A 23,646-nucleotide genomic window follows, 5' to 3' on the forward strand; every position below is an offset into this window, starting at 1 on the left:
AAAAAGATCGGATCTCCAAGAAACAGCTAAGATGAACCGAATGAACCTCGGCCTGGTCTTCCAGATCTGCGCCCAGCCCGGCTGCAAGCGGCGCGGCAGCGACCTGCTCATGTGCGGCGCCTGCCGCCTCGTGCACTACTGCGGGCCGGAGCACCAGCGCGAGCACCGGCCCGCCCACAAGACCTCGTGCAACCTGGTCAAGCACACGCGCGCCGCCGCCGAGAGGGCCGAGGCGGAGCTGCGTTCCCCGCCGGCTGACGACCCGAACCCCGTGGACTACTTCTCCGAGGGCGTCGTCGGCCGGTTCTGGGGCGAGTTCCCCGAGACCCGGCCCTACATGCAGTCGCTCTACGACCGCATGACGGCGAGCCTGAACCTGCGGACGGGCGAGGCCGTCGAGTACGCGCTGGCCACGGCCCTCGAGCTGCTGCGGCTGTGCCGCGGCGACAACCTGGGCGTGCGCAGCCAGGTGCCCGTGCTGTACCTGCGGCTCGGCCGGGACCAGGAGGCCTTCGACTTCCTCAAGTGGTACGCCGTCCGCGGCACCGCCGGCGACTACGACTGGTCCGACATGGCGCAGCCGTTCCTGGACCTCAAGGGCGAGGACGCGCTCGAGGACGTGTCGACGCCCTTCCGGCGGGTCGTGGACCTCAGCTTCCTCGCGTCCCTGACGCTGCTCAAGGCGCGCCTGATGCTGGACCTGATAGCGCTGGCGCAGCACGTCGACGAGGAGAAGGCCAAAGAAGGAGGCCGGCAGCTGACCTACGACGACAAGATGGCATGGCTGCGCGAGGAGGCCCTGAGCGACGTCCTGTTCACGCGGCGCGACGTGGTTGACCGCGACGACTACGCGCCCCTGATCACGGACTTGTCGGACCAGGTGGCGCGGGCGTACATGCTCACGGCGCACCACAACAAGCACTACTGGCCGGCCCTGAACCACCCAGAGAAGTACTCGCACGCGCTGCCCACAGGGTACACGTGGGGCTCCAAGGAGGAGACCGTGCTCGCCTTCCGCCAGACGTGGTATGCTTGGTCCGAATGCGTGCCGGCGCTCGAAACAGCCAAGCAGTTCACAGAGTTGGCAAAGAGCCAGCGCTAAGAAACGCCGCTGTCAAATCTTGTACATTAGGAATGGTTGGTTTTCATGATAATTATCTCGCTTGATACGGGTGTGTATAAGGGCTGCGGTAGAAATTGCCGTTACTTAGTATTAGGAAAGATCAAATTAGAACAACTTGCAGAAACGGGCAGTGCAGTGAAGTAGAAGCGCTGGTTTTCTACAGACTGGGCTACAGAAACCCCGGAAAACACAATTATCCCCGCCTTGGGTCATCTGCGACACGCAAGATGACCGTCTACCTAGACGCCACTATGCTTGCCATGATCCCGAAAACCTCAGCGAGAATGGCATTGAAAAGAATACCTGCCATGAATCGACCAAACTCCTGGTAACACCGTAGTGCCCCTTCCCTTCCATGCAACGATATGATTTTTAACATGAAAAAAATGCCACCGGAATATCGCGTCTATCGCCCATGATACACAATACCAATTAGCAGCAACGCTCGTGGCGCAGTGCCTTCTTGGTATTGAACCCAACCCTCACAGCTATTATCAGGCCAAATGTTTTGGGCCCGAGCTTGCTGTGCTAGAGAGCAAACAAATGAGTTTTGGGTGTGAACCGCCCGCCCAGGTTCTATAAGCCAGCAAACTGAGGGCTAGTGGGGTGCAGCACGTTGTAGTTGGTACTGCTACCCGACTTCAGGAAGGCTTGCTCCCGCTCCAGTTTCTCCCGGTCCAGCTGAGCTTTGTCTGCCTTGGTCATGCGAGGCTTTCGTACAGCACCACCTCGAGAACCAGGACCACCACCGCGTCCTCGAGTAGTACCCGCGGCCCGAGCAGAGCCACGTCCGCCCCGTGAGCCACGTCCTCGCTTGGGTACACCGTCGCCACTAAAATACTGAATTAGCAAATGCACCAAAAGCGAACATCTTAGCGCCGTGTCATGAAGCACATACCGTCCGGGTTCCGGTTTTTCGACCTCGGGGATCAAAGGTCCGGAATACACGAAGAATCCATCTCTACTGGCTGCGGCCTGTTCCTCCCAGAGCAACTCGGAATCGTCGACGAAATCGTCCGCCTTGTCGTACTCGTCCTCCTTGAAATGCCGCTTCTTCCGCTTCTTGACCTCACCAGGCTTGTCTGGTCCGCTTGTACCGCCCATGTCGACATTGCTGTCTTCGTTGTCTGATTCATCCACGCTCATCTCGTCACCCTCACGACTGGAGTCGTTCTGAGCTAAAGCGGCGGATGCGGCAGCGATGCGCGCTTTTCGGGCACGCTGTTCGGCTTGTCGTGGATGTAGAGCATCCCAGCCATACCGTTCTTCGGCCAACCTCATGAAGTTGACATACTTGTTGGTTTCGCCCCCGAGGGGAATGTGAAGCGAAATCGAAGGGGTCGTGAGTTCCTGGCCGGGTTCGGCCTTGCCGAAATCCAGGATTGAGCGCTCCGCACCTCCGCCCATAGCAAACGCGGGTTCTTTCTGAGCGCCCATTTTCGGGGAAGACGAGGCGGCGCTCTGGTTCTTCGGGGGCGTGCGCTTGGATCCAGCACCTATAGTCGTGATGGAAGTCGGGCGAATCTCAATGCCTGCTTTGGAGGGCAACACTACAGCGGGCGCCGACTTCTTGACCTCCGGTATCGATTTCTTTACTTCAGGTGCAGCTGGTTTGGGGGCCGGAGGCGCCACGAAGTCTTGCCGGAAAGGGTTGGGAGAAACTGGGACCGAGTTCGTCTCTGGTTTCGCACGCGGGGGTTGAGAAGAGGTGCTTTGCGCGAAAGTAGTGCGCGAAGGAACTGGCGAGATCAAATTCTGGGCAGGAGGGGGGTCGACAAGGCTGGCAATAGAAGGCGACGCGCTGGCGCGGTTGACAGTATTTGATGTAGGGGCGCGAGGAGATCCCATGCTGCTGGAGAAGCTGTGCGTCACCATGGTTTCCCTGACAGGGTCGTAGTTTGAACGGATGGGGTCGTAATTCGTTCCGCTGGATCGCGCGGGAGGAGCACTCGGTCGTGGCGGCGGTTCGGGGTCGTTGAGGAGACTTGACATGCTGGAGACACGAGGCTGGGAGCTGGAAAGTTCGCGCTTGAAGGTGCTGCTCGGTTGAGCCATGGGCTCTAGTCGGTTGTTCAAATTGGTGATGCCCATCTCCGATAACTGTGTTTGCCGCGCGGAGAGTGGTGTGCTGGACGTGCTCATGGTAGCACCTCTATGCTCTGGCTGGGGCTCAATGGCTTTGGCCTCAGGTTCGGCGGATGCGAGTTTTCGCTTGCGGCCGTTTGGTGGTGCGGTAGGGTCTTTGGATTTCCGGGGTCTTCGCACCTTGGCGCTGTCGCCTGGCGATCCGTCTGTGTTCGAGAGGCGCTTTAATTTGGTGCCAGGTTTGGGGCCAGGCTTTCTCCGAGGTAGACCATCCTTGGTCAGTACAGGTTGACCTGCGCCATCGTACCGGTAGTCTCGTTGGTTGACCACTATCTCGTCCAACTCGCCAGGCCGGCTTCTGGAGTTTCCGTAATTGGTAGGGGAGTTATCTGAGAGTACGGAAGGGGGGTCCGATAGCTCGGGCGACGAGCTATCGCGCATCGGGATATCCGCCGACGAGGTCATGTTTCGTGATGAAAGTCCTCAAATGAGGCAAGTGCAGGTGGTGTATTTGCACTCTCCTCCCACGATGCAATTGATGGCGGCAGAGGAAGTATCTGAGTATGACACAGGCCACAACAAACAAAAATATGGGAATTAATAAAGTCCGCTGAGTTTGATCCTGCTCGGCATTGAGAGCTCTGTACAAGCAGGGCCGGTATAGAGACAATAGAGAAAGTTGAATGCACAGGTATGAATGGTACAACCACCCAAGCCGACTATGCACAAGCTTGGTTGGTTGGATCTCGTCCAATCAATAAGCTTGCTAAAGATTATGACGAACCGGACTACTCCCGGGAATTGGATCAAGCTGCTTTGGGAGGCGGTCGACTATTCGGCGTTTAGAGGCGACCTCCTAGTCGGGGTAGGTAACGTGACTTGTGCAAGGTAAGGCGCTCTGGCTCGGTCACCTCGCTTTCTTGTGGGGCTCCCTAGGTGAGAATAACCTCAGGTCGCGAACTTGGGGAATCGTGCCTGAAGACAGCAAGAGACAATTTTCAGCCCCAAAAACCGATGCAGCAGGTCCAGTAGAGAGACTGAGACCCGGTGAAAAGTATGCAGCAACTTCTTGCGAAGAAAATGCAGTCAAAAAACGAATGGATAGTGGACGGCGAAAGATGAGTTTTGATGATTGAAGTACTCAACACCACGAATTTGCGAGGTTGTTGGGTGGAAAGAGGTGAAGAAGAAATGAGGAGATTTGGGTGCAAATTGGGAGTTGGGGATGGCTACCTTTTTTTGGGGAACGAGTAATTGTCAGGTCAGGTTAAGGCGGCAGAAAAGAGACAGACAGACAGAAGAGAGAGAATTGAATGCGAAAAGGGAAAACCGGGGCCTTGACCACCCATCTGACAATTGTCCTGGGAGATGCGTGGGAAATTTTATTATTAAAAACGAATTAAAGATCGGACTAAGCTGGGGGGGTAGAAACGTTCAAGGGAAACAGGTTGGTTGGCATGGGATGGGATGGGATGGGATGGGCGAGGGACATGGGAATGGGGACAATGCAATGGGAATGGCTGGCTGGCTGGGCCAACGATCCGAGCTTTGGGCCACAACACCAAAGGCAGAAGAGGAGAGAGTGGAAGGCGGACAAGGGAAGCGACTCTCAGATGGGGCGGCACACTAGGTAGACGGATGGGAGAGGGAGAGAACGAGAAGGGGGAGGGGGGTAGGGGTGAGAGAGAATGCGAGCGAGCGAGCGGACCGGACAATCATCGTCAATACAACGACACCTCATCAGTCACAATCGGTCGGTCGGTCGGTAGGGAAGGAGGCAATGGGCAAAGAAAGCAACACCACCAGATTGCCAGGGGTAGATGCAACTCTACCTTGGGAGCGAGCGAGTATGAATGGAATCGCGATTCGGCAAAGGGGCCCTCCCTCAAGACTGCCAGACGCAGTAACAGCCCTCACTTGGCGGCCAACCAGATCAGCTGCAGGATCATCAGACTCAACTGACTCTCTGCTCTGGCCTCATTGGGAAAACAGGTCCGGCCGGTAGACAAACGGTACTGACAGCAGGTACAGTCAATTATGCTTGCTTGCTGTCGTTTATGGTTCGGGCGTCTCTTTGATAGGGTCCTCCTCTGCCTAGTGCATCCAGTCCGGAGACTATTCCTCTCTCCAGGCCAATATGCCGTACTGGAATACCGCGCATTGCCTTGCAGGGGGATGGCGAGGTACATGGCACTGGCATGTAGACTCGTACCACGTCAGTCCCAGGCCCGGCTCTCAGCTCCCAGCTGCTAATTGATTGATTATATAATAATGCCTACCTAGCACGAACGCACGATAGCCGCAGCATGGGATCGGACAGGGGTGGGTCTCGGAAACAGGGGTCCTTTCCCCAGACTTGGTGATGGTGTGTAACCACAGAAAGAACACCTCTCGGGACTGCCCTTCAAAAGGCTGTGGCACCTTTTCGGATGGACTGTACTTTGAAAGTCAAGCAATTATTCAATTGCCAATTTCTCAAACCCGTGGCATCGCGATACGCCGTCGGGCCGCGTGCGACGATATGTAGGCCTGCGTAGTGCAAGGGAGCGCCGCCGATCGGGTGATGAGGTAAGCAGGGCGACCCTGCCCCGGTTTGTGTCCGACTTTTCACCCGAACTTTCAGATGTGGATTGCTTAATTGGGCAACACCAAAGCTGGTACTGGCTTTGCAAGGTGGCTGATGAAATTGCATTGACCGTACATATTGGATCGAGGTGGATTTCCGACATTAATGAGTATTCGTATCCAAGCAACATCTGTATACGTGATCTGTCAGCAAAATCTGCCCCGCATCAAAGCTTTGGGTTGAACTTGGTTCAGGAGAAACAATCAAGATTGATACAGGGTGCCCACTTGATAGACGTATTAGCAAAGCGCTGTGATAAACCAAGTCATGCCTGAATCTTTAGGATCCAGTGACCTTCGAAGAAGACTGGTGTTTCAGCCTGCATCTCCATGAGATCAAGTTGAAAGTGAAACCCGACGTAGCGTGTGTGGCGGCTGATTGGTGGGCTAAGCGTGTGTGGGCTTGCGCGCTAAAACCCGAAACATTCAGGTTTCTCGCACCCGTCTACGTGCATGGGGCAGTTGTTGTCGTGCCGAGAAGTGGACTCCCCACTAATGCATTGTTCTAAATATGGCTTAGTTCATCCTCTCGGCTGGTCGCAGTCGGTTCCGGGGCCTTTTTCTCGCTCCAAGCCAATTTGACTTTTTGCCCTCGTTGTTTGAACCTTCTCAGCCCATCCGTCTCTCGTGGTTTTTGAGCGTACCTTAACGTGGAAAAGGTTTATTTACCTACCAACATATACTGCTACCTATACCTACATATGTCCATATATAGCTTTCGTAGTTGCTAGCTATACAATATATTGACGATCTCATCTCTCGCAGTTGTAGTAGAAGTGGAAGTTTATTGCTAAGAGCCACTGGCCGAGCTTCTGCTAACCTGAAGTGGTACTTTTCTAGATTACAACAAGTTTAGGGCTCGTGCACCCAGCCAAACGTTTTCCAGCCAGAGACACCGCTTTATTGATGCAGATAGAGATACACTAAATTGGAAGGGTCCGATGGCAGACTACATACCTGTCAGCGCGGCAGCAGTCAATATACAAAGTAGATAATCTTTTTTTTTTTCTTTGTACATGTCTGGTTGTTACTTGTTCCATCTCGGTAGAAAGTTACGGGGTGCATGACGTTGGATACCTTGCATGGAGATACGGTATGGCACAGATTGGTACCTGTAGTTCTCCCGACACGGCAAGGAAGCCCCACTGTTGGTTTCTTTGCAACCCACTTCAGATTTGCATCATCATCCCGTCCGTCGCATTATGCGCATAGGGCAGTAGACAAGACCCTTCAATAACTGCGTCTCAAGACCGCATCCAATCTCCTTCTTCTAGCTACGCCTGCCATTCTGTCCTAGCCTGCCGTGGCTTGACCGCGTTAGTGCCATCATGAACTCTCTTATGATTTTCGACATCAAGGAGAAGGACACAAGCTCACCGCAAGCGCCGACCTTTCCACAGCCCAAGTCGACTGCTACAGGTTTTCCCGAACATAAGAAGCGCACACGCATTTCAGCCTTCAAACAGAAGCGCCAAGGACCTCCGGCAGACGATGCAAAGCCCCAGTCCCCGACCCCGACCTCGAAGCCTGGGCCGTCTGTCGAAGAACCCAATGCAGCATCGAGAAAAGATGGCGGCGCGGCGCCTGCAGGGCAGAGCTCGCAGATGGACGAGAAGAGCAGCATAGATCGCGAGAACAGCGAGCGACTGGCCAGCATGTCACCGGAAGAAATAGAAGCAGCGAGACAAGAGCTGTTCAACGGCATGGACTCCTCTCTTCTCCAACGGCTGCTCAAGCGGGCAAACTTGGACGAGCAAGATAAACATTCGCCTTTTATGGACGACAACTCAGCCGAACAGCCGGTAACACGGAACGATGGAAACAATGCTGCATCACCGCCAACAGCCTCAGAGCTACAGGACAAGGAAGAGAGCGGCTCCAAAACGGAAGAGAAACCCAAGACACCGAAGAAAAAGGTCACATTTGAGACGCCCAGCGTCGAGGACGGCAACGAAGACGACACCGCGCCGCTCACTGCCACCCAACCGAACCCGCCAGCCCCCTCAACCGAAGACGACGACCCCCAGCCCGCGCGGACGCACTGGCCCGAGCCCCCCCAGGTCCCCGAACTCGACCCGTCCGACCCCAACTTCCTCGAGGCGCTGCACACCAAGTACTTCCCGAACCTGCCGGCGGACCCGAGCAAGCTGGCCTGGATGGCGCCGATCCCGACGGCCAACTCCCCGGCCGACTTCGACAGCCCCTACCACCCGCGCCAGTCGTCGCTGCCCATCACGCAGCTGCGCTTCGACTTCCGGGGCACCCTGCTGCCGCCGCGCATCGCCCGCGCCGTCCCCGTCTCCAAGGGCCTGCACCACCACGGCGAGGCGCCCGAGGCCGCCGGCTACACCGTCACCGAGCTCGCCCGCCTCACCCGCAGCGCCGTCCCCGGCCAGCGCTGCATCGCCTACCAGACGCTCGGGCGCATCCTCTTCCGCCTCGGCCGCGGCGAGTTCGGCGGCGACGACGTCGCCGAGGGCATCTGGGCCACGGTCCAGGAGAACCGCGTCATGGAAAGCATCCGCGAGGAGGCCAACGTGGACCCCGCCGACTTCGCGGCCGGGAACATGGTAGGCGACGGGAGGGGGCGCGGCCACCGGAGCGCATATGCATTTGCCGTAGAGGCTATGTGGCTATTCGAGAAGGGGGGCTGGAAGGAGAGGTTGCGACGAGGCAAATAGATATAAGAGAACATTAAGATGTATATTGATCATAGCACATCCAAGCCTCTGGGCTCGACGCTATCAAAGAGCCGGAGCCTCAACCCTCCCTTGTAGGAAGGACTTGGACGTCTCTAGGCCATTACCGCGATAGGCAGCTGGCATCGGAAACGAAAGGAAATTATACCCCAGGCTAATCCAGGGACTGATTATTCGTCTTGCGAAGAAAATGGTGAGAATAGAAAATGAAAATGCTTGACTTGAGCTAGTATAACACGGCCGAAGAGAATCACATCAACCTTTCACCTTACACCAAACAGCATCTATCATGCTGCCAGCGCGTTGCTAACGGAAATGCGGATACTACTTTTCGTGCCCTTTCCACGGTTAATAAGGTGCCGTTGATGCCCCCAATCCCATGGCAATTCGAGACTTGCTTTATAAGTCGTCTAGCCGCCTCCTTGCCGCGCGCCCCAAGTTTTGTATCTAGACCCCTCCTTGTTACGTAGAGCTAATAGAGCGGTTTGGGCGCAATATGCTCGATACCCTCGCTCACTTGATTTTTCCTGAAATCCTCATGAAATCCGGGGTTGACGAAGATGGCATTCATTCATTGTTTTGAGAAACGTTATCGGTGATTGTCGAAGAAATATAGAACCCAAGTATCTCTTCATGGGTTCGGTCGATGGGTATGGAGGTTATTACAAGAGGGAGTCGAGGCGGGTGAAGACGCTAAGGCAGGCTGCGACAACTTCGAGTTGGAGCTCCTTATCCTTGGCCTTGTTGCCTTCCTGTTCCGGTGCAGTTACATTAGCATGATATTCAGCAAGTATCGCTTGCTTGGGGACGCGACCTACCTCAGCGATAACCTGCGGAATGTTGGCTCCAATTCCTTGGCTGCCAGCCTTCTTGCCAAATGGCCATTGGCTATATTCGGCCAGTATTTCGTCCGTCTGCGTAAAGGCGCGCTCTCGAGCTTCGTGGCCGAGAGTGCTCAAGGCATTCTCCAAGACGTTCGCAGCATAGGCAGCGCAGACCATGGCCATTGTTCGTGTGTAACGGAACTCGAGATTCTCGGGCAGGAACTGGGAGTGGGGCAAGACAACAGTTCGCTGGGTCAGCACGTTTCTAACGCGCCGGCGGATTTCCTCCTTGGCACCACCGTCGGCGACAGGGTGTGTAGCCATGTCGAAGAGCAAGAAGTTGCGCTTCTCGGTTCGCAGAATGCCTTTGTCGACCAGACCTTTGCAGAGTCGCTCTCGAACCTGCTTCAGCTGGTATCCAATCTTCATCAAGTTCCATGTCTCGCCTGCGGGCGGTTAGCCACTTCTCCAACTCTGGTATCGATGCCGTGTCCGGGACATTCCATGTTCTCGTTGCTGGGATGTATTCTCGTCGGGTGCTAGGGTTTGGACATACCACTCATCAGATCGATCCAAGAGCTGACGCTCATCTTCTCGCTAGCCTTCATCATCTTCAGCGCTTCGTCAAGGAGCACTTCCCCGGTAAGGGTATCGTCGATAACTTCGATGACTCGGTCGGCAAGGGGAAACCGCCGCCTCGAGGGGTCTTTCTGCATGCTGATACGGCCACGGAAGGCAAGCTCGAGGACGATGCAGCCACGGAGCGCATAGCTGATGTTGTCGTTCCAGAACGAGAGGTAGCCCTACAGTAGGCGATGGATCAGCATCTGGTCGGGGGAGATGTGTGTAGGTGCAAAAGTGTGATCGGAAGGCGTTTTATTTACCTGCTTGTCTTTCAAGCCCAGCAATATCACCTCCTCCATCAGGGTAAGCTTGGGTTGCTTGCTTCGCTCGGCGCTCTCGCTGATATCGCGCGGGTCGAAGGCAATCTTGTGGCCGTTCTCGCCCGACTCGTAGCTGGTCTCCGGGGCGTTGTCGCGAACATTGGTGGCCGACGCACTGCGACTGGGGGCGTTGCTACCTTCACCGTCTCCCGCAGCAGGGCCGCCTCCCGCACCGCGGCGTCTGGTCAAGCCGGACGACATGATGGAGGTTGTGAATCAGGACAGGACGAAGGGATTAAATTAAATATATCTGGCCAGGAGGGGGATGGGCGATGGTGCGATAAGCGTGACCCAATGCCGGTGCCGGTGTGAGGAAGCAAGCGAGCGTCGCAATCGACTCGCGTGAGACGAATGTACTTGGGACAACCTTTCTTTCCCCCCAATAATGTCGCGCCTTATGGTTTCTTTGTGGATCGGGAAGCGCCAGGCCAAAATTCAATTGACACGACGTTGAAGGTTTGACAGGGGAAAACCAAACCAGGGATCAGAGAGGAACGAGCAGTCGATGGCAGGCCTCTATTCTTCCTACTTGTTGTTCGGGGATGCGGTTGATGAGAGCGTACTGTAGATATGGTCTCCTTTCAGCCAGCCCTGGTTTGGTAGCTCGACGTCGAGTTAGAATTGAAGGTGGACCGTGTCATCAATTAATCAACGAAATGAGATGGAAGGATTGGCTATCGGGCAGATTAATCAAGTCGGCCGTCCGTCTGTGAGGTGGTAGTGCACAGTCGAAGGAGGCCCCTACTCAGGCCCAGTTAGCGGCCAGGCTGCCCTTTTTCCAGGCTTAGGGGGGCGTAGGGGGGGCAAGGTTACGCACTGTAGATAAGTTCCCAGTCAAATCTCCAGCCTCAAGCCTGTAGGCCCAGTAGGGCCACTGGGTCCACTATTTATTTCAGCCAGGTGCCAAGGGGAATGATGACCTATCCCTCAACATGTATGTACAATTGTGGTTGTTAACAGTGGCGGGGCACAGCCTAGGCACAAGCTTGATATCGATATCGATATCTACATCATTTGCGTCGTGTATCTCAATCTCGATCTCATCTCAGCCGACAATGCGACTGAAGGTGTGGGCTCTCAGGCGGGCCAATTGCTTGTACGAGAGGTGTGGCGAGGACCCCGACGTTATCGTATCCAATGGATACTACATACGCCCGGAAAAGATGGCAACGTGTCCCAGCGAGCATGCTTGTTGGTGACACAGCTGGGCATCCAGGCCAGGGTCGCGTGCCTCCTCTCGTGTCCGGCACATGATGTGTTCACGTGCACCTCTAGATACTTCCCATCACCCACACCATACAGTCGAGTCCAGTTCTTACTTACATTCCTTACTCTTAATGGTCGTAGGTGGGCGGAGAGGATATGCGTTGGTTGAATTCTACTAATACATCTCGGCCAGCGCTACAGGGCAAACCCAACCATACAGCGCCTTTTGTAGGTAAGGCTGTACCAGATGGCTCAGGCATGTATACATATATATGCATATACATAGGTATATGGAAGATATATACACGTATATTGGTGCATGCTGATTAGCATTACAGGCGGCCAACTGCGTGCAGATATTCGCAGCTTCAAGCCCTGTGGTTTCTTTGCTCACCCTGGCATAAGCCGTCTTTGTGCTTCGACAGAACGCTCAAAGACTGTCAATCAACATTAGTAATTGAACCTTCTTTCAATACAGTGGTATAGAACAATGGCATGCTGTTCGATTCTCAACTAGCTGGCTTTATGTAACTACGCTTATATATGTGCTGTCAGCAAGCCTCCCCAATACTCGAGATTGAAGTCCATTGAACATTTTTATTTGCTATCTCCTAGACTGATATTACTGATCATAATGGCGCAACCAGATTACTTGTCTCTCGACCCCGATGAACTACAAGAGCATCACAAATACATGCTCAAGACCGGGCTAGGGGAAGAGAAGTTTCTCGAGAGCGAGTGGAACTGCATGGGTATGAAGCTCAAAGCCTTTCTCTCCTTCGACGGTGGGCCCCGGGTTCAAGAAACTACAGAACCAGAATCCAAGGCGATGAGAGTTATGCGTGTTCTTTGTTGCCAGATCATATTGCCAAACAGTAAGCAAGGGGCGTCTGCCTCAAAGGCGAATGATTCCACTGAACACCGGTCAAGCATCAAGGGCACAGAGCTGCCTCCAGCCGCGGCTGATATGCTGGCCTCTATTCGCGAAAAGAGAAGGCTGCAAAAAGGAAAAGAAGAGGATGAGGCATACTACCGACATCACAAGGTCGAAAGGTATGACTGGAACCAGTACGACCCGGATGCGTCGGACGATGATGTCGATGTTTGGAAAGTTAAGCCTTCATCTGAACCAGATGAGTTGTCGGTGGCCAGCTACGAACCGTGTTCCCCATCCGATGATGGGTCGTCCATCGGCTCGCCGGTTCTACCATCTGACTTCGGAGCCTCGACCCTGAGTTTTGGAGCCAGTTTGTTAACGGGTCCAGAGCGGCCTCCTCTCCCCAGGACTCTCCCCTCCATCTGTGCTAGAACGGTTCCACCGGTCCTTTTGAGTCGCTCTCTAGATAAGCGGGGTGTGGGGGACAGCGTTGGCGTCTCTCACGAAACGCGCCGCCGAAGAGATCCAACCCAAGACGGAGAGCACCGCACCCTCAACACTCAATCTGTAGATCCACCTAGAGTGGGCAATGTTCCCGGCAACAATACTCCATTTGCAGCCTCCTTAAAGTCGAGAGAAAGTGTCTCCAGTTCTGGCCCTTCGTCGCCGTCGTCGTCGTCGTCGTCTGCCACTTCTGCCAATTCCCGAGACAGCACTATACGACCTGGGTCTTCCCAAGGTTCTGTTGTGATGGTAATTGAATCAGTTACTCCGAAGTCCAAAGTAAGCCTTGCTCGTTCTCCATCCAACCAGAAGGCTAGACTTACGACAGAACACCCTGTAATCCATTCCGAGGAGGAGAATCCGCCGCCAGAAGACCAGACTCGGCCCCCTACGACAGCAAGACCACGCCTCCACTCCCGACGTAAATCTCTGCAGATGCCAATGGCCTCACCTAGGATTGGTGAAAGATCTCGGCCACCGCTGTCTGGTAGCGCATATGGAGGATCGCGCAACTATTGCGGGTGTGATGCGGACGACTGTCGTGAGTGTAGAGAGACTACCACTCCCGAGAAGTACTTTCCATTCGAACATCAAGGCGCACTGTTGATCAAACGAGATTCTAAGCGACACAGCCAATACTACACATAAATTAGCTCGATGCTGACTTGTGATGTCGAAAGCCAATTCCGAACTGCCCAAGCAGCGAGACGAAATGAAGTTAATCGTCCATAGATGCCGAGATATACACACTGTTACATCCAAATAGAGTTATACCCACCTGTACCTTACGTTTACGTTTCCGTTTTTAATAAATCATATGTTGTGTTCATGTCCTGACCTCCTTCCTGAGCAGGAGGTATTCTAAGAAACCATCAAACGGCCCCGCTGGGACGTCCAGTGCATCTCTGCGATATAAAGCCAGGAAAGAGCGTAAGGACCAACCCGGTTACCAGTTTAGATCGGGAGCAATTGCCATGAGCCGGACCTTTTGCTGCGTCGATGCTGCCGACTGATGCAACAACCCGTGGCGGTCATGCCCAATCCAAAGGCATCGTGTACGGCCGGCTGGAGCAGCGCATACACCTCGATAGCCGTAACGTCGCACAGCTCCGCAAACCGGCAACCGCGCTGGTATTATTGCTAGCACGTTACCCACGTCCGCCCATATGCCAACCAGCTTTCGAAGAATAAAACCCGACACTCAGAACACACGCGCGCGCGCTCTCGCATATCTTCCCAGTCTCGCTCTTGGACCCCAGTCTTCCACCCCGCGGAGGAAAAATCAAAACCCTGGCAATCCTGCCAAAGATGAGCTCTTCATCGTCATCATCCTCGTCGTCGTCTTCGTCGCAACGCTCCTCTCCGGCTTGGGCGTCGCCGCTGCCATCGCAGAGCAAGTCTGTGACCAAGGGGGCGACCCCGCACCACAGCGCCAACCCGGCAACCTCGCGTCGTACAAGTACCAAGCCGAGATCTGAAAGGGTGCCGCACGTACGTTGCTGTCGATTTCCTGGCTTACCTACCTCCCTTCACCCTACGTACCTACTCCTGCCTTATCTAGTAGGCGGTGTCTAGCCCCCCGCGGCATCCAACGAAGGGTAAAGTTGAAGCAGCTGACGTTGAGCTCCTCCTAGGGTGGCGGCGACGGCGGTGGTAGCAGTGTTTCATCCCTCTCCGGGCGAATGGGCAGTGGACTGGAGCCAGAAAGGCTGCCGCTTGTTCTGCCTCCGCCGCTGGCTCTTGCCCACCCGCACCAGCAGCTCCACTACCAGACGTTCCAGGACATCCCCGCCCCGTCCGTCGACGGCCGTTCGGATGAGGAGGATGAGCTCTCCGAGATGTCGGACTGGTCGATGGTCGTCAAGATTCTGTTCGGGTTGGCGGCGGGCACCATCCTGATCTGGCTGATGGTGCAGCTCGTCCTCTTCGCAATTGAGTGGTCGGTCTAGGGGGGCGAGGCCTGATGGCTTGTGAGGGGATGCGGGAGGATTATCAGTCTCTAAAGGGGTCAATAGAGACGCTATAATGTGGTCGTTGTTTGCTGGCTACGAGGGTCGTAGTTATTGTTGGTAGTGTGCGCTGTGGCGGCTTCTTGCTTGTTGTTGTCTGGGACGTCGGGTTCTCGGGATCATTGCAGCTTATGCTTATACCAGACGAGCGGATTCACTTGTGGGTTCAATGCATGTAACTACTCTTACATTCAGTCTAGAAGCCGAGGCTGGGTGTGTCACACTATCACACCAAACTGGTTGTTACGGTTATCATCGAGCTCCTGGTGAACTTGTGTCTTGCTTGACTGACAGAATCCCACCCAGTTATGTATTCCCTGCCAGAAGGATGTTATGTTTGTCAAGCTACCTCGGTGCAAGAGCCCTGTGTGTAAGTAATCGCCCTTCAGCGGCTTGGTCTTATAGATAGTAGCCCTAAATATGGCATGATTTTCGGGGCGAACTCGTTCTTGCTAGAAACTGCAAGAGACTGTCTCTCGCGAATCACTACATATATTTCCATCATTCGCAGGCCTATCTTGAGACTACTTACATTCAATTGTGGCTGTTATCTGCAGAAGCCTCGATGACAAGCATGCATTCACTGTGTCCACGGATGCATCATCATCAGCCGATCCCTCTTCGCATTCAATTTGGTGTTCCTCTGAGCCACATAAATATGCTGCCACGTTTGCCACCCTAACTGAACTTTCCCCCTCCTCACAACAACTCCTGTCTCCCACACCACCGCACTGGAGGCCTTCGCATCTGTCACACCACGAAATAATCTCTAGGGTCAGCTGCACCCTTGGACCAACATCCATTATGCTACTGATCGTCGCCCTCTTGGGCCTACTCTCCGTGGTGTCAGCCACCGTCGACCGCCTCATCGTTCACCCTGACAACCTTGCTGATTACAACTACTCCCTCAAGGTCGAGAACCACACCGTAACTGCCGTTCTAGCCAACGGTACCGTTATCCACGACAATGCGGACCCGTGTACCAGCAGAACCAATTATCAGGTCGGCAAGGAGTACTTCGAGGAGGATTGCCCAGCTCCCGTAAAGTACATGAACACCGATGGGCTCTGCGACGTAAGGAAGTCCGTTGGGAGCACCCACAAATGCATTTCGTTCTGCCAAGTTCGTAAGTAATCCCTTAACAATGCACCAATTTCCATCTGCTAATCAAAGGCTGTTGGCATAATACAGGCACCACCTATTACTATGAGAAAGAGACGCCCTGGGAGAAGCACTATTGCCACGGGCCTAAGAACTGTCAACTCAGCTCTGGCGCTTATATGAGCTTCAGGTCTCGTTACCACTACCCTGGCATGGAAAACGTCTACATTTCAGATGTCTCTGGGGGTTGGAAAAGCGGCGACGGCGGCGTGTTCGCATCACCTGGGCAAACCCGACAGCTGAGCTTTGGCTCGTGCGGATATTGGACTTTCATCTCCATCATAAAGCGTGCCTGGTAGGTACAAAGCATATTCTCTACCTGTACACACAAACATTTGATATCTGGTTGCCTAACAATGCTTTTGCAGTGGGAGTACCTCGCGAGCGATTGCCAATCAAGATCTCGGTGCTAACGACTGTCTTTACGACAATATATGGGATACTACTACCACTGCAAACGACTGCGTCGACCAGAATGCACCTGGGCCGTACCACAGCGACTATACCGTTGGGGGGAAGAACGTCTTCGTCTACATCAGTTGCTTGGACTTCCATGTCCTTCCATCCTACCAACAAGATGATGCCTATAACAACGCTGTCAAGCTGTCTCAGGACGACCTGACCAAGAAGCTGATGAGTTGGGTCGAACTCGCTTGCGACCTCTGGGGCACGAACAATAAAGACGGGAAAGCCATCTATATCCAAGGCAAAGGGCTTATAGGATCTCAGATTGGCAGAAATGGAGAAGTCCTCTACAACGGCATTAAGGGTCGCTGCGGCATGCCAGACTCTTCTAGATGGTCTTACAAATGGGTAGGGAACGACGACGATGTTTATGAGTGGGACATCAACGTTCCGGTGAGCGACAAGAAGGCTGGCCTCCCGGCTGCATGGCAGTGCGTCCTGGACTACTTCGGGGATCTAGGCGCGCCACGAAAGAACCAGGCAACAGACTGCAAACTTCATACGTAAAACATAACGGATGTTACCTCTAGCCAGCCTGAACTTATTACTCCATAGTATGCCTTCATAGTTCAAGCGTCGATGCTATACAGCTGAGTGCCATTATGTCCAGTGTATAGAGCTTCACCACTCCTCGTGCGTCTTTCGATTCGAAGTGACGTATTCGAAACGAATTGGTCTTCTGGTAGATAGAGAGGAGATACAAACGGTCTTCGTCTAACAGAACTCATGCTATGTACAGGAAATAATAATACTAAAGAAGATGTTCCGTTAAGAGAGATAATGTTGTAACAAACAGCAAAACCCAAGTGACTGTAATATACAGGGAGCAATGGTCCCAATATCTCTGTTTACAGCTCCTTGTTTCTCTTCTTACAAAGGTATTGTGACGAAAATCCCACATATATATACTGACCCTTTGTCCCCGCCTCCTTTCTTCGAACCCATACGCAACCTACCAACGCCCCAATCGTATTTAAAAGAACCTCGCCAAGGCTTTTACGACGATACGCAGTTGATAAATACTCATCCATCCACTACAATGGCGGCCTCTTCATCCCCTCCGCCTAAGTTTTATAAATCTACGCATGAGACATCCGATACTGAAACTTCCGACGCGGGCTTTCCAACAGGTCTGTCCATGGAGGGTGTCATCGGCATATGTCTTTCGGCTACCCTGTTGGTCATCCTCTCCATGATGAGCTACTTCTGCTACAAGGCCAGGCAAGGCAGGGCCGCGCGAAGGCGACGAGTAGCACAAAGAGAACGTGAGACTGCGCCCACGCTGCCTCCGCTACCCGTCATCGACATAGAGCTTGGGGAATTGACCCGGCCACCTCCTCCTGCAAGAACCAGGCCCCAGCGGCCGAGCAGGTTTGTTGAGCACGTGTAAGAGAGTTCCGATAGTAGATTCTATACTTTGTGTAATCATGAGGTCACGTGTCTGTGTCTGTCTCATGCTCTGAATGTTTTCGTTCTGTTTCCCAAGTGGTAGGGTGCTCAGTTCCTGCTCTAGCCTCACTAGTTTCATCAATAAACTAGGTAGACTATTTCCACTTGGATACGTAGATGTTTAATGGATGTAAGTCATATGTCATTGTAATAGACATCTCACACAACTCAAGCTTGTTCCCTACCATTAATTGCTGATATGATTCATGGGACGAAGATCCTGTACTGCGACTTGTTATACTTTTATGTGTATATTGTTAAGTTTCATGCTAACTACAAGCGACAACTCGTCACGAACTCTACATTCCCATCTCAGATGCTAACCTGTGTCTTGAGGACCTTGAAAGCATCATCCCGCTGCCCGGCGAAGCGGGTCTCACACGTCTTCCAGTTGACGACCTGCCAGATGTTCTTAACGTAGGTCGCCTTGTCGTTCTTGTACAGTAGGTAGTAGGCGTGCTCCCACATGTCCACGCCCAGGACGGGCGTGTCGCCCACGACGACGGCCTCCTGGTTCGCGAGGGTCACGATCCGCAGCTGGCCCGTCGCGGCCTCCCGGACGAGCCAGCCCCACCCGCTGCCCTGGATGCCCAGCAGGGCGGCGCCGAAGGCCGCCTGGAACTGCTCGAGGCTGCCCCACGTCGCGTCAATGGCCGCCAGCAGTCCCGGCGCGCTGGCGGCGATGTCGGCGTCGGGCGACGATGCCGGGGCCAGGTTCTCCCAGAACAGCGAGTGGTTGATGTGGCCGCCGCCGTTGAAGCGGATGGCCGAGAGCTGCGCCGCCGAGTCGTGGAGCTTGCCCTCCGAAAGGGTGGCGGCGGAGGCTTCCAGCGCCTTGTTCAGGTTCGTCACGTAGGCCTGGTGGTGCTTGCTGTGGTGCAGCTCCATGATCTCCCTAGAGATGCTGGGCTCCAGCGCCTTGATACATTGGACCGCCATGTTGATAAGCATATGACAGAAGTGGACGAAACGCGCTCATGGAAGGAACAGCTGAACTTACATCGTAGGCATAGGGAAGCTTGGGGAGAGTGTAAGTTCCAGCCATGGTAATGGTGTTGGCTTGTGTGGTGGAGATGAATTGAGTTTGCAACGTTCAATTAAGGTGTTATGTGACTGCGAGGTAAAGGCAGAAGGCGATAGACCATTAAAGTTAAAGGAGGCAACTTAAATGGCACGTAATTCTTGGATAGAGAAGGAGTTGAGCACCTTGAGGGCTAAGGACCGGGCTGTTTATCATTGGGGGTTCGCAATGCACCCTCACTGGCCATCAAGGTATTCTTGCTTATTACCAAATTCTGATGTCCGATCGCAAATTTCCAAATGAAACCACGTAATAGATTGAGCTGGTTTTGGAAACAGTTGTGATGCGGTCACGTTTTACTTCTTTGCATGAGGATCTGCCCTTTGTCTGGGGCACACTTGTCGCAAAGTGCGCAAACTTGCTCACCCCCCCTTGACCTAACGGCGTACCATACAACAGGAAACTTGCTCAACACAACGGCCCGGTCTTTCAACGGTCGCCCGATCTGGTCAGCTGGGTCCTAATTTCAACGGTCTCCTTCCTTCTGCTATATTAATACGCTTCTCTGTTTTCATTGTTTTCTCGAGTCTGGTTTCTCGTCCATATAATCCACTCTCCGTCCTCGATCCTGATACTTGATCTTTACTATCTTCACTCCAGCATCGACAAAACTTCGGTTTAATTCCATTTTCATCGCCATACTATTGTATAGCCTTATATCGAAAATCTTACTACTTCAAGCACCATACCCTACCATGTGCGGCGATACTTCAAGGCAATCTCACGGTGGTGCAATCGCCATTCTTAACCCCCTCGAACGTGTCAGCGGAGGACTTCCTGAAATGGACACAGGGGTGTCTGGGCGACTGGTATTTCACAGTGCCAGAGACAACGGGTTGGCGACGGGTGCTACTTTTACACATGCCGAAAACGTTGGAGGTGGTTGTGATGGAGCGTTGTATACCATTGGCATTCAGTAAGACACACCTCTCTTCCTTCCAGCAATTATTCAGCTTCACTTCGATCATACCATCTGACAATAAATAGTAAATTGGGAGACTTAACCACTTCGGCATTCGTCAGCCCCTTCATACACAAGTTCAGTCTAGATGGGAAAAACCCGGACTGCAGTAATACTGGATCACGGTCTCTGAGTACGAGTCTGAGTCACCCCCTGAGGATCGAGGTCGGTAATGAGGGCATTATAGGCCGCAGAGTGACGGTGTGGAAACAGGGTGGTATCTCACCTCTAGCTGAAGGTATCATAGGTTACAATTAATAGTAAACACAGCAGTTTTATACGAACGTCACACGTGAATGAAAGGCATTAGACGGGTTGTGTTCTTAACGGATTTCTTCCTAATCCAAGTCGTATACGTTACTGCTCCCTATATAGAAGAAGGACGCAACCAAACTCTCCAGACTCCTTGGAGAGAGAGAAAAACAAGCAAGCGAAATCGAAACCCAGAATCCTTCCTGCTACTTGCGGGCTCCCCACATAGACCCCTTGCTGGCCTTCTTCTCCAGCTTCTTCTCCTTCTCAGCGGCCTTTTCCGCGGCCTTTCTCTCCTTCTCGGCGGCCTTCTTCTCTTTACGAACCCGCTCCCGTTCCTCCGCCTCCATCCGGGCCCGGAGGGTCTTTTGCCGAAGCCGCTCCCCTTCCTCGCCGGCGTCCACCTCCGTAGCGTTGAGCCAGGGCGTCGGACCGCGCATTGGCTGCTCGAACGTCTTTGGTCGACGCGAATTGGTCGGGACGGGCACACGCTGGTGGCGCCTTCGGCTCGAGGAGCCGGCGATCGAGCTGGTGATGGAAGAGCTGCTCGGTTGCGGGGAGGGCGAGCCCTGGTCGGGCACGCTGGCGGTAGAGTATACGGAGGAGGAGGATGAGCGTGGTGTGCTGGAGGCGACCACTTCGACTGGCGTGATTGAGTGGATGGTGCTATTGCCAGGCGAGGCCTCGAGGGGAGACATTCCAGGGGGCAACGGTGGGATGCGGCCGGGGTGTGGTGGTGTGAGTAAAGCTACCTCTTTGCCCTTGCCCTTGTCGACTCTCGGTCGGATCTTTGCCAGTATGGACTCATACTCGTCTTCATACTCCTCGTCCTCGTCCTCTTCCGCGATTTTTCCCAGGGAGGGCTTTTTGGCGCTGGATGGTGTTCTTTTGCCCCTTTTCTTGATGATGAGGGGGGAAGGAATGCCGGTAGGTTCTGGATCAAGCTCCTAGCTGTGATCGGAAGCAATGCGGCGTGCCTCTGCCAGCAAGTCGTCGACGCTATGCTGGCTATCCTCGATTTCCGATGGTGATTCGGGTGATGAGGCCGCGACTCTCACATGGGCAGGGAGAGCCGGCATCGGGATCATCAGAGGTTCACGCTTAGGCGTGGACGGGTTTGCCGGCATTTGAGGTGGAAGAACTGGGCGGTGCAATTGGGATGGGAACTCATCATCTCGCTTTCCGAGCAGACCGTAACCTTTACTCGACGAACCAGGTGCATCGATGTCGCGTCGATGTCTAACGAAACCGGCAGGGGACAATCTCAAAGGACTGATGTTGTCTGAAAGATGTCCATCACCTTTGATCGGGATCATAGGCTCTTTGGGAGGCGGCTTGGATGGCGGCGGACCGGGAAGCGGAGGGCAGTCGACAGGCTCCGCAAATTGCTGGATCATCATTGTAGGCGGTATGGTAGGTGACTCCGGCAGTGACGTCTCTGGTTGATCTTCATGATCCGTACTTGCCAACGAATCTTGGTTGGAAATGGTTGGCAAGATGGAACATAGCTCTTCCAGGTCGACGGTCTCGTCGACTTGCACAAGATCGTCAATCATGTCGGCGCTTGTGACTACACCGGGCTTCTCGGCAACCAGGATGAGTTTCGACTGCTCTACCAGGTCCAAGATCGCGCTAAAGTCATCCGGTCCCAGAACGAAGTCGAGTTCTGGTAAAACTGGTGTTGGTGTACGCGCAGGTTTGACAGGACTGGGACCTGGGCTTGATTCCTCTTCAACATCTGTCATGAAGGCTACAATGGGTTGTGTTAGTGGGATTGTTCATTCTTATTCCTTCAAGGTCAATACACTCACCATCATCATTTGCGGGTCCATCTCCGCTTGCCGGTCTTTCCTCACTTGAGCGCCTTCCGCTGCTCGAGAGCCTTTCATCACTATTCTGATCCGATCCAGGCTCGTAGCCTGAGTCAGGCGAGGCCAGGTTCGCGGCGGTGACGGGGTCTTTGGGGATGAGCAGGCCGCTTTGAAGCGCATCCACCAGGGAGATGTTCTGCTTCGCAAGGGCAGGATGAACGAGCACATTCAAGTGCATTAACTCTTGAGGCGACAGTGTGTTTCCTGCCGTACTTTTGAAGTAACGGTGCGGTACTTCACCGACAGGTACTGTGATGAGGAGGGATCGTCGGCAGGATTCGTCGGTTATGGATGTCGGAGCGCTCGATACATCCTTCGCTACTGTCTCTTCCTCGTGCGCCGTCGGCTTCTGCCTTTGTACGAGGGACAGCAGTTTCATAGCCAATGTGCTTTGAGGCTTGACTTTTGCCTTTTTCGTGTCTTTCGCACCTGCAAGCGTCAGCGACATCTCAGAGGGTCTCGGGCAGCAGGAGACGAATTACCTTGGGAATCCATCCTTGGTGAGCTCACTATCGCGATATATGCTGTCGGCGACGACGTGGACTGTCAGCAACTGTACAGGCGTCGCCGACAAAGGTATGTAAATATCGGCGACCAGGTTGTAGAGATTATGTCCTGATCCTTGTGGGATGAGGGGTTTACAGCGACTTTCTCAAGTTTAGGATTGGACGATTGTTATGCGCCAATCTGCTTCTTATTGCAATAATATCCAGCCAGATGGATCAAAAAATCGAGAAATCGAACCGATTTCGCGCAGCTGGGGTGCCTCTTTCTCCTTCGTACAGGGTTTACACTTGGCGTGCTCGAAATTGTTGGACTGGTGTTCATGAGGTACGGCTCATGTAGAAAAGTGTGAAGTTCTCTTGATAGCAGAAATCACAGGATGCAGTCGCAACAATGGCCTCAATAGTCTGATTGTCAAGGATGCAGAAAAGGCCACAATAAACTGCCAAGAAGATTGCAGAGGTGGGGGTTGACATCTGGCAGAGAAGTTCAAAAAGAATGGGTGAGCTCGACATCCAAGGATTGATCCAAAGATTGTGAAGCAAATCGAAGGCGGTGATTTTGGTATGTGAAGATGGGTGAAAATGTGGCACGTACGAATATCGCTCAAGGTTGCAGGAAATTGCAGGTGTTGTTCTCGAACACGTGGAATCAACAGAAACGATCATTCGTTTTCGCATTTGTACAGATATGGTTGTGAGGAATGATTCCATGCGGTGTTTCTACACCGAAATCGAGGATTGCAAGTTCATGACTGGTGAAAGATGAGTGAAGCTCCCGTGAAGTCGAGAGAACTTCCTTGAATTATGATACCGTATCTTATCGGGAATTGTTCTTAGGGTAGATAAACGTATCCAAGCTGCCACATGACGAGGCTTTGGAAATGCCATGTCGTCTCATCCTTAGACAGGCCTACTGTCAGACCCGAGTGCTGATGAACTGGCAGTTTCAGTTGATGCCAGCGTTGGAAGGTTTCGTTTTTCTGGGCCAGGAGCAGTTATTTGTC

General features: G+C 53.5%; 9 protein-coding genes across 9 annotated transcripts; 5 read left to right on the top strand and 4 right to left on the bottom strand.

The window, feature by feature from the left end:
* Nucleotides 1–31: 31 nt before the first annotated feature.
* PG985_001152 (uncharacterized protein) lies at nucleotides 32–1,102 on the top strand (the record flags this gene model as incomplete). The annotated part of the gene is made up of 1 exon (XM_066820921.1): nucleotides 32–1,102. The coding sequence occupies one exon, from the start codon at nucleotides 32–34 to the stop codon at nucleotides 1,100–1,102; it is 1,071 nt and encodes a 356-aa protein (XP_066691800.1).
* A 597-nt stretch (nucleotides 1,103–1,699) lies between these two features.
* PG985_001153 (HPC2-domain-containing protein) lies at nucleotides 1,700–3,673 on the bottom strand (the record flags this gene model as incomplete). The annotated part of the gene is made up of 2 exons (XM_066820922.1): nucleotides 1,700–1,955; nucleotides 2,022–3,673. The coding sequence occupies 2 exons, from the start codon at nucleotides 3,671–3,673 to the stop codon at nucleotides 1,700–1,702; spliced, it is 1,908 nt and encodes a 635-aa protein (XP_066691801.1).
* A 3,488-nt stretch (nucleotides 3,674–7,161) lies between these two features.
* On the top strand, nucleotides 7,162–8,514 carry PG985_001154 (Transcription factor; the record flags this gene model as incomplete). The annotated part of the gene is made up of 1 exon (XM_066820923.1): nucleotides 7,162–8,514. The coding sequence occupies one exon, from the start codon at nucleotides 7,162–7,164 to the stop codon at nucleotides 8,512–8,514; it is 1,353 nt and encodes a 450-aa protein (XP_066691802.1).
* Nucleotides 8,515–9,194: 680 nt separating this feature from the next.
* On the bottom strand, nucleotides 9,195–10,501 carry PG985_001155 (uncharacterized protein; the record flags this gene model as incomplete). The annotated part of the gene is made up of 4 exons (XM_066820924.1): nucleotides 9,195–9,284; nucleotides 9,351–9,802; nucleotides 9,913–10,159; nucleotides 10,241–10,501. 4 exons carry the CDS (start codon nucleotides 10,499–10,501, stop codon nucleotides 9,195–9,197), a joined length of 1,050 nt encoding a protein of 349 aa, XP_066691803.1.
* Nucleotides 10,502–12,140: 1,639 nt separating this feature from the next.
* PG985_001156 (uncharacterized protein) lies at nucleotides 12,141–13,535 on the top strand (the record flags this gene model as incomplete). The annotated part of the gene is made up of 1 exon (XM_066820925.1): nucleotides 12,141–13,535. One exon carries the CDS (start codon nucleotides 12,141–12,143, stop codon nucleotides 13,533–13,535), a length of 1,395 nt encoding a protein of 464 aa, XP_066691804.1.
* A 660-nt stretch (nucleotides 13,536–14,195) lies between these two features.
* PG985_001157 (uncharacterized protein) lies at nucleotides 14,196–14,836 on the top strand (the record flags this gene model as incomplete). Its single annotated transcript, XM_066820926.1, has 2 exons — nucleotides 14,196–14,378; nucleotides 14,522–14,836. The coding sequence occupies 2 exons, from the start codon at nucleotides 14,196–14,198 to the stop codon at nucleotides 14,834–14,836; spliced, it is 498 nt and encodes a 165-aa protein (XP_066691805.1).
* An 864-nt stretch (nucleotides 14,837–15,700) lies between these two features.
* On the top strand, nucleotides 15,701–17,029 carry PG985_001158 (uncharacterized protein; the record flags this gene model as incomplete). The annotated part of the gene is made up of 3 exons (XM_066820927.1): nucleotides 15,701–16,022; nucleotides 16,088–16,352; nucleotides 16,426–17,029. 3 exons carry the CDS (start codon nucleotides 15,701–15,703, stop codon nucleotides 17,027–17,029), a joined length of 1,191 nt encoding a protein of 396 aa, XP_066691806.1.
* Nucleotides 17,030–18,283: 1,254 nt separating this feature from the next.
* On the bottom strand, nucleotides 18,284–19,016 carry PG985_001159 (iron/manganese superoxide dismutase- alpha-hairpin; the record flags this gene model as incomplete). Its single annotated transcript, XM_066820928.1, has 2 exons — nucleotides 18,284–18,889; nucleotides 18,972–19,016. The coding sequence occupies 2 exons, from the start codon at nucleotides 19,014–19,016 to the stop codon at nucleotides 18,284–18,286; spliced, it is 651 nt and encodes a 216-aa protein (XP_066691807.1).
* Nucleotides 19,017–20,471: 1,455 nt separating this feature from the next.
* Nucleotides 20,472–22,584, bottom strand: PG985_001160 (uncharacterized protein; the record flags this gene model as incomplete). Its single annotated transcript, XM_066820929.1, has 3 exons — nucleotides 20,472–21,212; nucleotides 21,264–22,015; nucleotides 22,077–22,584. 3 exons carry the CDS (start codon nucleotides 22,582–22,584, stop codon nucleotides 20,472–20,474), a joined length of 2,001 nt encoding a protein of 666 aa, XP_066691808.1.
* Between the last annotated feature and the right edge of the window lie 1,062 nt (nucleotides 22,585–23,646).

The sequence above is a fragment of the Apiospora marii genome (genome assembly GCF_038362585.1).
Source record: "Apiospora marii strain CBS 49790 chromosome Unknown utg000001l_segment0_segment0, whole genome shotgun sequence".
Taxonomy (NCBI): domain Eukaryota; kingdom Fungi; phylum Ascomycota; class Sordariomycetes; order Amphisphaeriales; family Apiosporaceae; genus Apiospora; species Apiospora marii.